We start from the raw sequence: 17121 nt of genomic DNA, 5'->3' as shown, positions 1-17121 counted from the left end.
TATTGTTATTATTATCTTTGCAGTGTACGCTGTCCTCTGAAGCAGGGCCTCTAGTACACATTTAGCATCTATTTTTAATGCCCATGTAACGCATCCGTCACCTCAACCCCGGATCTTTCCTCTTCACTTCCTCGCCATCTGTCGCTGCCTTCTGATAGGAGAGTTCAGATCGCGTCTCCCTCTCGCTCTCTTCACAAGGTGGGTAGTTTGTTTGCTAGGCGGAAATTGATTTTTTTATGCTTCGGGGGCCCTATTGTCAAGCAGATAAAACAGGAGGGTTGGGCAGGGGATCTCTGGCAGACACAGATCTTTTTTGGGGGAGGAAGGAGAATTTCAGTCATTATTTCACACCAAGCACTCAAACTATCACTCAAAACATGAAATTGCACAATTGACTAACAGCATGAAAATGGAACTGTTGCAGTGGGATATTTGTGTTCTTTTTTTTAACATGTCAGCGTCTCTCCAGTACAGGATTTTAGCTTTGTTTTAAGTGCCGAAAAGTCTGAATGCTCACCTTTTCAAAAGCTTGCTTTGCCGTTAGCATTTTGTGTCATTGTGGGAGAATCCCGCTTCAGAAAGGTACAGTGTGAATAAGGAGCTTTCCACACCACATATGGAGAGCACTTTCCCTTTCTCTTTCTGCAGCTACAGAATTTATAAAGACAGACCAGTTAAACCTGTATGACTGTAGCTCTTGAAGGTGCACAGCATTGCTGTTATGAGGTGCGTTTCTTGACTAAAGCTGTTTCTGTCACTGCCCTCCAAACACATATTTACTGTACTTCACTGTCGCTCCCTGTTTTTTCTGGTCTCGTTTTCCACGTCACCCGGGTCATTTCTGTGTTTTGGAAAAAGTAATGTACCCATGCTGAAGAAAGGGACTTGGGAAGCCATTACAGTTTATTATGAATTGTGACCTGGACGAATAGTGACGAATGAGCCGCACTCCCTTGAGCAGTAATTATTCATTAGGGATAGAGTGTTTGTGGAGTTCTTAAAGGGAACTTAAGTTTAAAGAAGAAAGGGAGAGAGCAGAGCACTCTCAAGTGTGATACAATATGAAACCAAGAAGAAATCAGAATGCAAAAGGAAGAGCTACATACAGAATGGGCATACTGTACTTCATTGCTCTCTAACACTCCACTAGATGTCAGTCAAACACAGTAGGGACCGGATACAAAGTGTTAAATCTTTTGCGTTGCTCTTTTGTCCAGGGGGCAGACGACTGCACTTTATTAATGTGGCATGAAAATTGTGCACTGAAGCAGTTGTGTGCGCTGTGCTTAATGCAGAGGGCTGGGGGGAAAAATGTATTTGGTCCACATTTGGTGGTTGTCTTCCAGAGGTCCGGCCTTTTTCTCTCTTCTGTGAAAGCAACAAAAACAGCCCAAATTTAACTGTCCACATTGATGTACATTTTATAGGTATAACTGTTTCACAAAACGATTAATGGAAGCTGTATACCATAAACTGTATATACAGTGCCATGTACTATATACCTATATTGAATGAGGGATGAAAGCCCAGCAGCATAAATAAGCAAGTGCCATTGCTGTTTTTAAAATTATATACCCTGAGACCAGTGCAGAGTTGTGTGTTGCTCGCCATATTAGCGGTGACGCATTAAAATGTGCCTTCCTTAGCCAACCGAGCAGTCTGCTCTAAAGAGCCGCACACTCATCATGTCCAAAACACTAGGGTTCTCCCGACTTCCCGGCAAGCTCTCACAAACCCCTCAATTTGATCAGATTAAGGGGATTTTACTGAAACATAGCCTGAGGTAATGGGATTCGAACCAGGTTTTTCTATTGCTGGAGAGGAACTTGTGCCTGAGGTTGTACTGTAGCTACTGTCTAGAGTGGGTGGCATGTTGCAGCCTCTTGACAACAGGGCCTGGGTGCGCCTCCCCTCCGAGCAGCATCTCTCTTGTATTTAGCTGCTCTGATAGCTTAGAATCTGCCTGATTTCCCTTTGTTCACCCCGCTTAACTGCGGTACCAGATCCCTGACCTCACTGATCTGTGGATAATCAGCCTGCTGTCTTAAGATCCCTTTGGAAAACGAAGGCAAGGCGTGAACAGCGTACAGTATCCGTGGCATGATTAAGATTTAACCACAAGCACAGCCATCTGCTGGGAGACATCATGCCGGGACCATTTCAGATTTGATGAAGAAGATTTTGGCACTTTTCAATTACCATTAAAGAACAGCAGCCTTTTTAGCCTTCTTGTACACAAGATAATCCCTAAGTGTGCACTAAACACAGATAGGAAACTGCACACACACTTGGGTCTTTTCAATTCTAACCCTACTGAGTTTAAAACGTGTCTATTTAAATGATAGTAGACTGTCATAAGTAGTTGTTTTTTAGACAGGGTGGGTATCACATTTTGGACGATAACTGAAAGCAATGGATTGGTAACACACGGTGACAGAACAGCTAATGCTGGCAATTAATAACCCACCGGCTACTTTTAGTTGATCACAGTTTGCATGGCGGAGTGTTTGAAGTTCTGCGCTTCGTAAGTGTTTCATTATTGACCGATTGTGGTCAGACAATGTGGCGGTCATATGCGCGCCTCGCCGGGGTCCCTGCTGGGCGCAGCCCTCCCAGGCTTGCCGCTGTGCGCCGTAATGAAGCCGCCGAGCCCGCTGTCCTTTCCTGCCTGGTTTGCATCGGGGGCTAATCCTTGCCTCCGTGACGCACCGACGAAGATTTACACCCCCTGGCCGTCTGAGCGCATCATTACAGCCCCCACCGCCAGCAGGGGACTTGTGATCATCAGATAATAACCTCCCGAGAGCAGATACTCTTTACAGCCTGTGTGATTTGCATGGGCTGGCGTTGCAGTGCCTAACACAAAGAGATACGTGCGTGTATTGAACGGGTACAGTCCCTTGAAATCCACCGAGACGGAGGTCTTAAGGGGCATATTATTAGCTGCTTAAAATTCTTCTTATGTAACCAAAGCACAACAGTCTGAAACAAAAGCACTCTGTGGTGAATTTATTGTGTTTACCTGCAGTGAACCACACTGGCAACTCTTTTCAGAGGAAGAATTAGACATTCACGAGAGCTTATGAAACATTGTGCTGGCTTCAGATTTACACGGGGGCTTATTTCTTTGGATTGGAAGTAGAGTGAGTCAACAGCCGCGGTTTTCCTAACAGTGTTACTGCGGGCAAAAATGTGCTTTAAATGTATTTTTGTCATAATCAAAGTTGCATGAAATGTTCACTTTAATTTCTGCTGTATCCCAATAGGCATTGAAAACCCAACCAATGAGTATTAAAACCAGTAGCGTTTGCTGTGTTTTTAAATGCCTCTCGGTATGTATTAGTCACTTAGATGACGTTGAAAGCAATGACAAAACAGCAATATTGATTTTAAAAATAAAAACGCATTCGTCGAGTTTGTAGTTTGTAGCAGTGGGGACTGGAACTATCTTCAGGTTAGCCAAAGGTTTGAGGCCAACTCAAGCCAGGGATTGAACAGCTCTAGGATAAAAGGTCCTAACATCTTGAGGTAGCCGATGAAGTAGGGGTGGAGGCATGGCGCTGTGAGGGACTGAAGTCCCTGTTCATGGTTTCCAGGTCCCAGGTCTTGCAGCAACAACATACCCTAGATAAATGTTACTTTTTTGCATAGACATTTAGGAAGAATTTAGTCATACTTCTTTACTTATTTTTTCCTGTCAAAAACCATGCACTCTTATTTTATTAAATTTATATGCCTGAAAATGATGACATTTTTATTCATAAACATTGCAAACAATTTTACAAAATGGAACCGCGGGGGGGGGCTAATCCTGAAAAGAGAATCTCTGTTGTGGGGTTAATGCAATTATGTCCCGTCATAAAAGTTTCTCAGAAAAGTCCAAATATTAGAGAAGTACTAATCACTGTCTAACCCAAATTGTACTGAGGTATTTTTATTTATAAGAAACACAAAAATAGAAGTATATACTGGTGCTTTTTAAACTTTTCGTAGCGTGGGTAATGTTGTTTAGGGGTCAAATCGTTAAATTCCATGACGGGCCAGACAGCCTCACTGAGAAGCCGTAGTTGACATGACTTACACATTCAGACATTCCCCGAAGAGAGACTGGATACCTCGAACAACTTGCCAGGCACACATGGAACACCCTTCCAAAAGTAAACTAGCACTAATTTATTGGCCAAATTCAAAAGTAATAATAATAAGAAGAATTAATAATTGCTTACACTTACTGTATATAGCGCTTTTCTGGACACTCCACTCAAAGCGCTTTCCAGGTAATGGGGATCCCCTCCACCACCACCAATGTGCAGCATCCACCTGGATGATGTGACGGCAGCCATTGTGCGCCAGAATGCTCAGTACAGATGCCTTCTAGGATAAAAGGTCCTAACATCTTGAGGTACACTTATTATGAAGTACAGACTTCATAGTAAGTGGGGTAATCTATGGTTAATGGAACCCATACTGTACATATGGTTCATTTTCATTTTAGGCTGATCTGGCCTGCAGGTTTAATGTGCACGTGTTGACCCTTTCCTGTACAGTTGGGCCATTCCTTGACTCAGGTGTGTCTTCTGCTTCTTCCTCTCCTGCCTGTGAGATGATGAAGGCAAATTGTTCAAGTAGATCATCTATTAGTTGCACTTTAGGATGTGGTGAGTTTACAAACGTTTCCAAACCAGTATGGGAAAAAAAATAAAAGATAAGGATTAGTGTCTTATCTTTATTATAGACATTTTTTAAATGTTTGATTTCAGCTTATGAATCCATAATCGTCTTTGTTCATGTCATGTAAAAATGGATTCTGAAAATATGCTTCTCCTAATAATTTAATGGGCAATGAACATGGCATTTTTTCTGCTCTCTGTAGTTTTTAAACTGAAAGGTTGACCTTGAAAGTAACATTTAAGACCACTTTATTTAAATGTGAGTTAATGATTTTCTACTGTTGAACAGACCTACATGATCAGGCCTACTGTACACAACAAGTGTTGCTAACATGACACACCATCAGAGCTTAAAAGGATTTAAATGGATGCTTTGACTTGCATAATGAAACAGGATTATAACCTTAATAGGCTATTTAGTAAGAAGGATTAAGCACACACTTTGTGTGCAGCATATTTTTTTAAAGTTGCAATCCCCTTATTACTGTGTGCTACTTTGAATGTGAAGCTAATCTTTGGTATAGAATGGCTATGAAGTGGTACAATGTCTCTCTTGGTCTCAGTCTTCATTTTCACTGGTGGTGTCACAGTACCACGCACATGGTGGATGAGGCTGGGGCTCTGTAGCGGATTAAGATGAGGTCCACAGACAGAGAAATTTTAAACTGAGGTAATCTGGCAGAGAAACGACAAGAGCTTTAATACGTGATGAGCAGAGTGCTGGCTTCTTGTACAATAATCACCACAGAGCATTTCCCTGTGTTTAAACCTGACTCTGATCCCATAGATCTAACCCACAAATAACTGGATCTCAAAACCCTCAAAGCTTTAAACGTACTGTAGCCCTTATAAAAAAATGAGTCTGCTTTTTGGGATTTTTTTTTAGATTCAATATTCTTCATCTGATTTGTGATTGCAGTCTGATCTAGGCCTGTTACAAACTGTCCTGGATTTCTATTTGGCCTGCGATACAGTATATTCTTGCATGACTCTGTTGAAAGCAAGGTTCCCTAAATCCTAACATTTTGTGCATATTCCTAAATCCACAACTACAAAAAAATGATGAAAAATAAGAACCTTGCATTATAATGATACTGTCAGAAATGCCGAGCTAACCTCCTTGGATAAGAAACTGTAACCCCCTGAAGTCATATCAGGGGTGCGTAGTCGTGCTGAAAGGAACTATTGCTTTTCGATGAACTAATGTTTTTATCTTTTTGTGTTTTAAGTGTATTAACTATTATTTCTTCCACAAGCCTGCTCTGCCGTTTCAGGAAGTTTTATTTTTCAGAACTTTTAAATTGTGTATAGAGGGGAGGCTTTATCAGGTCATAGGAGACATCTCTTCAAGAATCACTACTCATCAGGAGCAAGGGATTTGCCATTAAAGATTTCTTCATGCATCAGATTGGTGTAGGTTTATAAGGTTTACGGAGTTAATTCTTTCAAATTAAGAGTAGAAAGCATTTCCAGCATATAAATCCCCAATATAAGCACAGGTATGAAAATTCTTTGCACGTGAAATGTCAAGCTTTACATTCTTATTTAATCTTTAACTCTCCAACGAGGCAGTGCTTTTTTTACCAACTGCAATCCTGATCCCAGTTGTGATTGCTGCGGACTCACACTGATCGCCTGACTACGCTGTTCTCATTTCCCAGCAATCGTTTCCATTTAAGATTACTGAACGTCTGAGTTAAATAATAAATAAGATACAAGACATCTGTTGGTACTTGTTGTGAGTCATACGCAACCAACAGTACCAACAAACCTTGTTTTACTTTAATGCAGGCTTTGCTTAAAGTTACTTCCGAGTCCCAGACGACTAAGAAACTCTTATAATAAATGGAAGGCAAGGGGACAAAACTGAATTCTGAGGAATTCAAATTGAACCAGCCTGGTCTCTTTTTATTAAGATGCCACAAAGCAAAATTTAAAAAATGGAATAAAAACAAACACCACAGTGTGACATGGAAGACTGAAAAGCACACACTCAATGTTTACAGAATGCTGTTTGGTTGGTATTAGCAACAGGAGTGTCTCACCAGAAGTGGAATGGAAGCCTATTACATTCTTGCAGGAGAAGAAGGTATACTTCGTGTTTGCCTTTTCTTTAACGTTTTTTTTTTACCATAATGAGTCATTTCCTCCATATAAAATTAAAAAACTACATGGTGTGGGTGTGCTACTCCCCTTGACAGGCTATGCATTTTAATATATTTCCTGCAAATGCAAAAACATGGGCACAGCTTGGTGACTTCAGCAGGCTGGTCCTCACACAGAATACGACGTGTCTCGCTTTGTACATTAATTAGACAGACAACCTGAAGTACAACAGATGTGGGGCGATCGTAGTGCGTTTCGGTAACGTGGAGTGGAAAAGAATAAATGCTTCTCTGAAGATTCTTTTCTTGCTTAAATAGGGAGAAAAGGTTACCTTTAATGACTGCAGTAGTTATAACAGTACTGTGGTTAGGCCCAGACAAGATCAAATCTGAAAGTAGGGCTTGTAGCATTGTTAGTTAAGTATGCGTTCTTGTCTGCTGGAATATCTCCATGATAATAATACAAAAAAATTGTGTTTGAATAGATTCAGAGTGACTGCGTCATTAAAAGGTTTTTACAGTTTCTTCTACATTCGGCCCTCTAATGTCTAATATGTGAAGTGGTTCTGCTGCAGATTAAAACAGTACCAGCAAAATAATATGTTCAAGGTTTCATGTGTACTCATGATCTTACTGTTTTTCAAGGCTGTGAAAGCTGAATTCTCCCCACTTCACAACCCACACAATTTCTGCGGGAGACATTTACCGTAAACTACACGCTTCACCACTGAAACAGTAACTCAATGAAAGGAAAAAAATCCTCTGCAACTAAAGACAATCATAGAACTAGTGATAAACAACTGAAAACCGAAGACTCTATGGTTAATACTGTTAAATCAGGGCAGAGTTCGAACTTTATTTCAAGATTTGTCTTTTAAAAAGTACATTCCTCCAGAAGAAGGGTTCACCAGCTCCAGTTCTGGAAGGTTGCATTCCTTTCAAATCAGCAGCACCAAAAAAGGGTGGGAAAGCTGGTCAACGACTCTAATGAAGCCAATACTTTGTGGAAATGTTGAGTTTTGTGCAGGATGAAAACCTGAAGGACTGAGGCCCTGCAGGACGAGGTTTGGAAACCCCTGTTTTAAAGCATCACGGGTCTGTTTGGGAATATTATCTCAGAAATACTGTATAAATAAGGATACTTTATGTTAGCTTCAAGTGATTAAAAATGTTTTCAAATGTATTTTTAGATTTAAAAGAGTTTTTATTTATAACTGTAAATGGAACTAACAATCATATCAGGAGCTTTTGTGACCTAGCTTTGGCAAGTTAATTTACACTTTTATTTTACTAGCTGCCAGTTCTAGTGAACTTGTACAGAACCTTGCCAGGAGATGATTTTCAAATTAGTGGGGTGATTTCATCAAGAAGCCACACCAGGCTACACCAGGGTTGTAAAGTCCTGGTCTGGCAGGCCTGGTGTGTCTACTGGACACCTAAGACTCTTTCAAAGCGTCGCACCTGAAGAGCTGAGAGAGGTCATTTAATTGGTCCAATTAAGCCTATAATTAGGTGATTAAGTTCATTTAGAGTTGAGTTAGCTTGAAAATTGCAACCTTCCAGGGCCAAGACTGGATTCAAATCCTGGTGGTTTTCAAAACCTGCTGGTTTTCATTCCAGCTCACCATCCTTTAGATAACTGAAGCCTTAATCGATCGAAGAAGTTCCTTCATTCAAATATTTGCATTTGTTTCTAGTCAAGAGTTTGGAATGGTATTTCACTCACAGAATACAACAGTTAAAACTCTGACGTGCTTAAGAACTGGGAACAAATAGTTCAAATTAATTGTATTATCTTTAAGTCAACGAAGGGCTTGATTGTGTCACTGAGGGCTCGACCGGATCAAAACCCAACCGGTGTGTGGGTCACCAGCAGCAGGACGGGGAACCACTGCCTTAGACCATAACTAGCGACACTGTTTCATCGCAGCTGAAAAATGAATGCAGAAGCCTATCAGAAGTGACAAGATGGTCACACAATCCAGAAAGCAATTCCAGAACTCTGGATCGTCATTTTTTCTCAGAAACAGGAATGAGCCTGGATATTTGTCAGCAAGAAAAAGTGACCGCGGGTCATTTATTAAATGAATTCCTTTATTAACAAACAATATGTGATATTGGAGGTACTGTACTACCAGCCTTTTTCTGCAATTTCCATTGTCTTCTGCAGTGTATCATCATAGACAGACATCACTTTCACACAGCTCTTTGTTATCCAGTCCAATATGTATAATTGCTAAGGCTGTACTGCTCAATTAATGCAAGTATAATAATAAATATTAGTAATTTGCACAGGTGTGTTCTTTGAGTTGAAAGGGATGCTGTTAAATTAAAAAAATCAAGCAAATAGGCATCAGCTGTTACAACGTTTTACATCAGGATGAACATCATGCGATTTGTGGTTTAAGAAAGAGGTTTTAAGGAAAATGTTTGTTGAAAGCAATCGATGTTCTTGAATTCACCTAGGAATCCGTACTATTTTCAGGCTTTAGGTTCAGGGATTTGGAGTCTCACACACGGCAGGAATATTCAGACCTTTAGGTTCAGGTCACGATTCTCTTTCGAGGCTAGGAGGAATGGCCCCAGCCTAAGACTGCCTGAACTTGCAGTTACGAATGAGAAGCTGGAGTGGAAGAGGCATAAAAAACACACTCAAGAACGGCAGGAGCCTCATTTCCACAGGTGCAAACAAGGACTTCTCTGAACTTCACCTTTGCTTAAATGACAGCTCACTGCCAGACCTCACTGGCAACTGGCAGAAATTTTAATAACCATGTCAGAGAAACCTGTCATGAGCAAACACAAAGCAAGAGACATGAACATTTAAATGTGTTATTCTAAATTTGAATTTATTTGCAATATGAAATAGATCTAGATTATACATCTGACACTGCCCGGCTTGGATGTTCTTTATCTTAGAGGATAGCTTTAAACCTTTGCTCCATGCCAAATATGTTTATTAGCATTACTTTTGCTAAGCTGTACTAATACTGATAAAGTTTTTTCATTGTGCTGTGACCCCTTGGCTGTGACAAATCTTTTAAAAAATAAATTGTGCTAGCAACTATAATTAAAAAAGGAGAAGAAAAGAAGCATTTAAAATAGGACACACCATAGCAAGATAAGTCAGGTGAAAAAACTGCTCTTTTAAATAATACGCTTCCTTAAAGTTATTGAGAAGACGTCACTGTTTCATAACTGAAATTTAGAAAGCTTTTTCTATGCATGTTAGTCATATTTGTGACTGCGAATAGCTGAGTGTTTAATTTAGGAAAAGGATAAGCTTTTTACGTGTTAAAAATGCAGAGTGTGAGTTCAAGGTTAATAACACAAAAAACATAATTTTCTGATTCATGTCTTTATGGTGTAAAAAGGATTAACCAAATGGGTATTATCTGAGATATAGAAGGATAGAAAAAGGTGAAGAAAAAAAACAAAAACAGCCCTTCTACTCCTTCTTATTATAAATAATGTCCCAGAAAGTATGATGACTAGATCATTCACACACATTAGGACATGAGCCCCTTACCATTTAAAACAATTTTACTTACAACAACATTAAAACAACAAAAAGGACATAACACATGCACACAAATTTCAAAGGAAGGCCATGTCATGTTTTCCACAACTGTCTATACAGTGTGGCGTTTTACAGAAATAGTTTAATCTAACACCTACTACAATTCCTGGAGGCTGTTGATTGTCCTTTATAAGCAGCAGATATTTGCATAAAATCATAAATATAGAAATATTTTCTTGCCTGTATTTGTTCACTTATTTAATAGAGACTTGTGCAATTATAACATGAATACAATAATAAAACACAAACCCCAGATACCTTGTCAAGACTGAGGTAGCCGAGGCTAATTTCGAAGTGTGTTTCTGTGCCACAAACGGTCACATCCAGAGAAAGTTATAGTTGAGGATAACTTTTTAGAGTGAACCACTTTTAACACAAATTGGACACAAGTTGTGAGTTCAGCATTAATAGACTCATTTATTTATTTCCACCAGGCCATTAAAAACGTAATTAAAATAAAAAGGCAAGATGAAATTCTTTAAACTGATCTCCTGCGATCCTCCTGCTGATTGTTGCAATGAAGGGGAAACATTTAAATACTTGTCCTGCAATGTAAGTTGAAGTCCTTAAATACTTGTCCTCTTGAAGATTTCTTCATGCAGTCTTCGTGCTAGGGAACTGCATAACCCAAGTAAGACAAGGTATCATCTTGTTACAGCCAGTTGATGTGTCTTCATTTGCAATTTAAAAGACTTGTCTTCTAAAACTGCAATCCATATTAGAAATGTGTCTGCAGCCTAATGTTAAAGCTTCTGTTCTGGCCAGTATATAAAAAGTTTTCAGATCTTGTTTTTCTCTGTAAAAATGTCTTGCTTACCAGTGGTATTGCAAAGATTGTTAGGACTGCTCTGTCAGCATCTTGTATTTAAGGTGTTCTAGTTACACAAGACTACATTCTCTTGGTGTGAGAATTCATTCGGTGACTCAGGGGTAATTTTACATGTTTGTTTTACATATAAAGTCGAGTGGTTGTAAACAACTGCCTTTAAACCTAAATAAATACTGCTCCCCACATAAGTAAATCATTTTACATATTAATTCTAATATAAATGAATGATTGTTGGGCTTAATTATTTAAAATCCATTCGCGACCGACACACAGGACAAACACACACATACCCTCACAGCAGAGTCAATTTCCTACCTATTTTGTGGCACTCTTCAGAAGATAATCTGTTAACCACAGTGCTCTGGTTAAATTCGACTCTGGATTCCCTGAAGTTCAGTTAGTGATGCAATTTCCCATTTCCTCTGATGTGCTGCATAATGGGGCTACCGCGTACCGTCCAGTATCAGACAGGTTAGGTTACTGGCTTCGGTGCTGGGTGTCAGATTCAGAGTACAGTATGCTAATTGTATACAAGAACGGCTACAAAACACCTAGCTCGTTTGTTGTTGTTTTTGTTTAATTGGTCTTGAAAGAATACAGATATCGGTTTTAGCAACACGGCTGGGAAGCTTGTTTGCCTACTGTACACCCTCGACCAGTTATGTATAGCAGGGTGATAACATTATATCCGAATCACGTCATTAAAAAAAAAATAGGTGACAGGTGAGGAGTTTGCCCTATTCGAGGAAATATTTTGAAGGATAGGTAATTCGGAAGAAACAAATGCATTTTTCTGGTGTCCTCGACGAACAGAGTCGAAAACCTGATGCAGGGAATGCACTGTTGTATTTCTGAATACATTTGATTGGGGGGGTGTTTTTGTTAAGATGCGTATTGAACAATTAAACAACAAGTGGTTTGCGTACTGGCAGAGGAAAGTACCATAGTTGTGACGAGACAGCGAAGAGGAGAAAATAACCTACTGTCGCTTTAAGGGCTGAGCAGTTTGTAATTTACTGCCGAGGCGAGTTTCGCTCAGATCTGCTTGGGAGCTGCAGTTGCACAAGAGCGGCCGAGCCGTACCTGTTTCCCTGCTGTAATAATTTATTAGAGGTACACGGGGGAAAAAAACACACAAGATAGCCACTGATTTCCCGCCGCTCTCCATTTGGGATTTTAACACGCCTTCAGCGTGTATGTTGAGCGATGTAATATTAACAGCTGAAGGTAAGTTTTAAAACAGCTCCGTTTGATTTTGCAACTTTGGCAGCAAAGGGCTGCGTCAGGTGTAACACACCTGGTTGGGCCGTACTAAATAGGCCAGCCTTAAAGTTTTAATTAAACGCTGCCTGTATTTTTTCTTTTTAGTTCAGCACTAATTTCTATTTTCTCTCTCTCTCTCTGACACAGACCAAAGCTTGATCTTGGGGGGAAAAAGCGGCTCTTTTTTTATTTAAAAGGGGGACCGTGTCGCACTCCGCTTTATTTTGAACATGAAAGGACTGATACCCCGTCGCAACGTGGAATTAGTTTTGCCCAGGTCCTGTTACGTGTTGCCTTTCCAATAGCTGCGATTCCCCTGGCTTTAACAGGTGGAATTACATCGTCTCTCCCCTTCCTAATACGCCCGGCTTCGTGGAAGTGTTATGGGGAATCAGGTGGAAAAACTGACTCATTTAAGTTACGCAGAAGTTCCGACGGCGGACCCGAACGGTTTGGATACGGAAGACGGTCCCAGAATCGGGGTGTCCTACATTTTTTCCGCGGATGACGACGAGCTGGATGATAACGTTGGTGGAGCAGACACGGACCCGAATCAGGAAGAGAAACAGTATGACAAGTGCAACGAACTGGAGTGTGCGATTTATTACCGAGACGAGTGCGTGTACGACAAGAGCACCAAGACCGGGGACATGGGGACGTACTCCCCCGAAAATCTGCTGAACAAGTGCAAGCCGGGCGATCTGGTGGAGTTCGTGGCGACCAGCCAGTATCCCCACTGGGCTGTGTACGTGGGGGACTTTCAGGTGGTTCATCTGCACAGGGCTGAGATCAAGAACGATTTCCTGACGGACGCCAGCCAGGGCAGACGGGGCCGGGTGGTGAACGACGTGTACAAATTCAAACCCCTGAGCCCCGACGTGGTGGTGCAGAGCGCCATGGAGCAGGTGGGAGCGAAGGACCGGGAGCTCAGCTGGAGGAACTCGGAGTGTTTCGCCGCCTGGTGCAAATTTGGCAAGCGGGAGTTCAAAATCGGGGGAGAGATCCGAATTGGCAAGCAGCCCTACCGGTTAAAAATCCAGCTGTCCGAGAAAAAAAGCCACATGCTGGAGTTCCAGAGTTTGGAAGACTTGATCATGGAAAAGAGGAGGAACGATCAGATCGGCAAGGCCGCCGTGGTTCAGGAGCTGGCGAACCACCTGAACTGCGAGGAGGAGATCAGGACTGAACCCAATGGGAACTGATGGATTAAAACGGACGACTGGGCAGGGGCGCTATAATGGCCCCCTTGGGCAACTCACTGTTAGGTTGTATCAAATCACACGTGAAAGGAAAAAGCTGATTAGTTTTGCTACGGATTTAACTAGTTTTGTACTGGGCTGTATTGAACCAAAATGTGCTGGCCTGTACACTTCAGGTTTGGACACCTCGAGTGGACGAGAAGGCTTATTGCAGACGAACTTCTGTAGTTAAAGTATAAAACTCACTGTTATCTATTAATAATTATCTGTTCACATTGCCTCCCCCCGTTTCACAGACTTTAGTTTCCCTCTTTGAAGTCAGGACATTTTACACTGTTTCACGATGCTAATGAGTTAATGATTATTTTTAAATTTTTCACTTTTGCTTTCTGTTTGGTATAACCACAATGTTATTGTCATGCTAAAAATGAAAAGGTATAAGAGTAATAATCATCCATACTTTGGCTCAAGAAAAATACATATCTAGTAGTTCATATATTGGCAGTTGTATGTTCATTTCATAGTGAACGTACTGTAGAACCATAAGCAAATGTTAACTACAAATTGCAGTTAAGAGACAATAATATCACAGCTTTAACTTACAAAATCTGTAAGTCCAGCTGTGCATTCATTTGAGTGGCATCCAAACAATAGGAGACCTAAGGCTCATGTCCTTATACAACATCTATAGTGTTTTATAACATTAAAACTTAATAAAAGGTGAAGTGGCTTTTCAGCTCAAAATATCTCTTGTGTACGAGACTACAAGAGCATGGTTTTTCATACATATGAATAGAATTTGAATTTTCAACATGAATATTTAAAAACCTTATTAAAATAACCCCAGCAGTTTGAAGTATAGTGTTAGACCTTAACTTTAATACATGACAGTTAGATGACCTTTAGTATACTGTAGCTTGAGCAGACATGCTTGATAACACCTTTAAGTAAAAAAAAAAACTTTAGGCTGAATTTTCAAATGTCTGTACCTTTTAAAACACCTTCTAAAATGAAGATCGTGATAATATCATAAAAGATTGTGTAACAGAGGTGTTACAGGACAGCTTTGCTCAAGCTCCGATGGAATCACAATGGGAATAATCTCTGGCTTCACGCTTGGTTTAAAGAAATGCAGATCTCTCCTCAATACGTAAATAACTGTATATAATTAAACAAACAGTATATTTTTTAATCACCCTTTCAAGTCCAATTATATGTGGACATAACTAGCGAGCACCATTACTTTTGATGTGACTTGCAAATGGAATAGTAGGTTCGTGTGAAAATTAAGTAGCTGCCACCTACATGCAGGCAAAGCTGGGACAGAGCTTAAAATAGAGACGGTAAAGTTGCAAACGGTAAAATAGATTTTATTTTCAGTAACTTCTAAATACAGTTGGACGGTCAAAGTCTGTTGGCAAAGGTCTCTTCAGGGCTGTCCGTGTACTTGAGTATGCTTCAGCCTCTGTCGCAGAGTATTAATATTATTACATTACTCCAGGAGCAAAACCACTGACTTCACTGAGTAAAAGTCATGTCATGGTCTAGCAAATATAATGTTCGTACTTTAATTTGGTGGTGTTGTTCAGCAAATGCTCATATTCTGTTTCTACTACCGGTCTCCTCTCCATTTTGTTGTTATCAAAAACTAGAGCAATAATTCTCCAAATTAATGAGTACATTGGCCTTCAGCAACCAGTGACTTGCACCTGCGCAAAAGGTACAAAAAGGCTGAAGGCCTTTTGCACCCGAATTACTATTACTACTGTAAGTCAACATTTTAAAGAGGTAGTAAAGGGGAACTCTGCATTTAGACCATTCTGAAATTTAAGAAATAGATTGTTAACTTAGTTTGCTGCAAAAGTATCTAAACTAGAAGTTATATGACCCAAATATGAAATGACTGATATATATATATACTGTATATAAAAGATTTTTCAATGTGGGGGCAAAAGTGTCCTTAAAATCTCTAAAACCAGGGTCTTGGAGGTTAATTCTCAAGATTGGGCTTTTAATTTAATAGTTGTTTGGGTGCATCTCTTGAACATTGGACAACATATTTGTAAAAGCAATAAAGCAATAAAGACGAAAAAAGTTGGCTACATCTTCAAATCTCTTGTTTAAAACATGTCAGGAAGATTAATGCAATTGTGTTGAGAATCAGCTCTGAAGAGCTTAGTTTTGGGAGAGCTTATCATAACGTAATCAGAAGAAGGTAATGGGTATTGAACTGTTTCCACTCTGTTATTCTGAACTTGTTTGGGTGTTATTTTGATTCATTTCAGCTGATGAACCTCCTGACAGAGCTGTGTTTAACTTGCATATTAAAAGCCAGCAGGCTCCTTAATTGTTAGGTCTTCAGAGATGCAAACATCTTAAAAGCCACTCTGGGGACTGATATTGAAGTAAGAGGGTGTTGTGACATATTTCAACATTGCTTTAAATAATATGAATGGTCATCTCTATTCAGGCCACAAACTATATTAATCTGCATGATTTAAAGAAGCCGAACCAAACTTTGCATATTCTTGCTGCCGTAACGGGAATAGACTGAAAAGTGAAGTGACTGAAACCTGAACTTCCAGTTCCCTGCTATTCTCCTTCTTAGGGCCATGCGATCAGTGATGAGGTTGATTCAGAAGGATGTTTTTTTATCTTTTTAGAAGGGTTCTAGGCTCGAATATTTTTATACTTTCATGACTTAAAAACAAGATCTGTTTTTTTTTATTTTAGTATTGTTGCCCTGTGAAAACAATAAGAATTTGATTTCTATGAAACCATAATCAAAAGTCACCGAGTAAACAGAGGAGTGATGCTGGGAAACTGCCTTTAGTAAACTGAGACAATTAAGTTGTTACCGCTGGCACTAAAACGGGATTAATGACTAACCAAAAACAATCTGGTTACCTGTGTTAAAACCTGAAGTGTGAAATGATTGCAGTTGTTAAAGGTCAGTGAGAGAGGTTCGGATCTCTCAAGCAGTGTGGAGGGGTGGCCAGGGCTCTGGGCCTGTAATCACAAGCTTCTGGGCCCTGTTTGCCTGGGTGGAGACACAGCTGCTGTGCCTTCGTTCACTCCGATCTCTCCAGCAAAATACCCAGCTGTGTAGGTGGGTACAAAGTCACTGTGGATAAAATCATCAGCCAAATAAATTAATAAAACGATTGTCCTGTGATATTTAATGGTTTGTATTTTTCCAGTGAACCGTGTGTACTGGTTGGCACTTGCCATGTGATGTTGCTGTTACCCGCTTTCAGAGACTGTTGATTGTAAGTAGCTTTTAAAGAGGAATATGACATCAATAGGTGTATATTAAAAACATTTTCGTGCTTGTCTACAGGTTCAAAGCCCTTTCAAATGTATTAAATTATTTGGGGATCATGATTCATTAGTAAAAATATTTAATATCGTGTTGATGGATTTAAAAGACCCGTTCATGCAACATTCTATTCTAGTGATGTAACTGCAGCATCTC

The 17121-nt window shown here is 40.1% G+C and overlaps 1 protein-coding gene and 1 long non-coding RNA gene across 2 annotated transcripts; one reads left to right on the top strand and one right to left on the bottom strand.

Moving 5' to 3' along the window:
• Positions 1-10752: 10752 nt before the first annotated feature.
• On the bottom strand, positions 10753-11584 carry LOC148650996 (uncharacterized). Its single transcript, XR_015925631.1, has 2 exons — positions 11500-11584; positions 10753-10973 (listed from the first exon to the last, which is right to left on the bottom strand). It is a non-coding gene; the product is annotated as an uncharacterized LOC148650996 (long non-coding RNA).
• A 15-nt stretch (positions 11585-11599) lies between these two features.
• Positions 11600-16811, top strand: LOC148650995 (protein LRATD2-like). Its single transcript, XM_088600725.1, has 2 exons — positions 11600-12411; positions 12595-16811. The coding sequence occupies exon 2, from the start codon at positions 12831-12833 to the stop codon at positions 13647-13649; it is 819 nt and encodes a 272-aa protein (XP_088456851.1). The 5' UTR covers positions 11600-12411; positions 12595-12830; the 3' UTR covers positions 13650-16811.
• Positions 16812-17121: the final 310 nt, after the last annotated feature.

The sequence above is a fragment of the Lepisosteus platostomus genome, chromosome 12, assembly GCF_059453375.1.
Source record: "Lepisosteus platostomus isolate fLepPlt1 chromosome 12, fLepPlt1.hap1, whole genome shotgun sequence".
Lineage (NCBI taxonomy): Eukaryota > Metazoa > Chordata > Actinopteri > Semionotiformes > Lepisosteidae > Lepisosteus > Lepisosteus platostomus.
This window is presented reverse-complemented; position numbering and strand designations above follow the sequence as displayed.

Excerpts from the sequence above, each read along its gene's own strand:
- LOC148650995 (XM_088600725.1), top strand. The coding sequence starts at position 12,831 with ATGGGGAATCAGGTGGAAAAACTGACTCATTTAAGTTACGCAGAAGTT.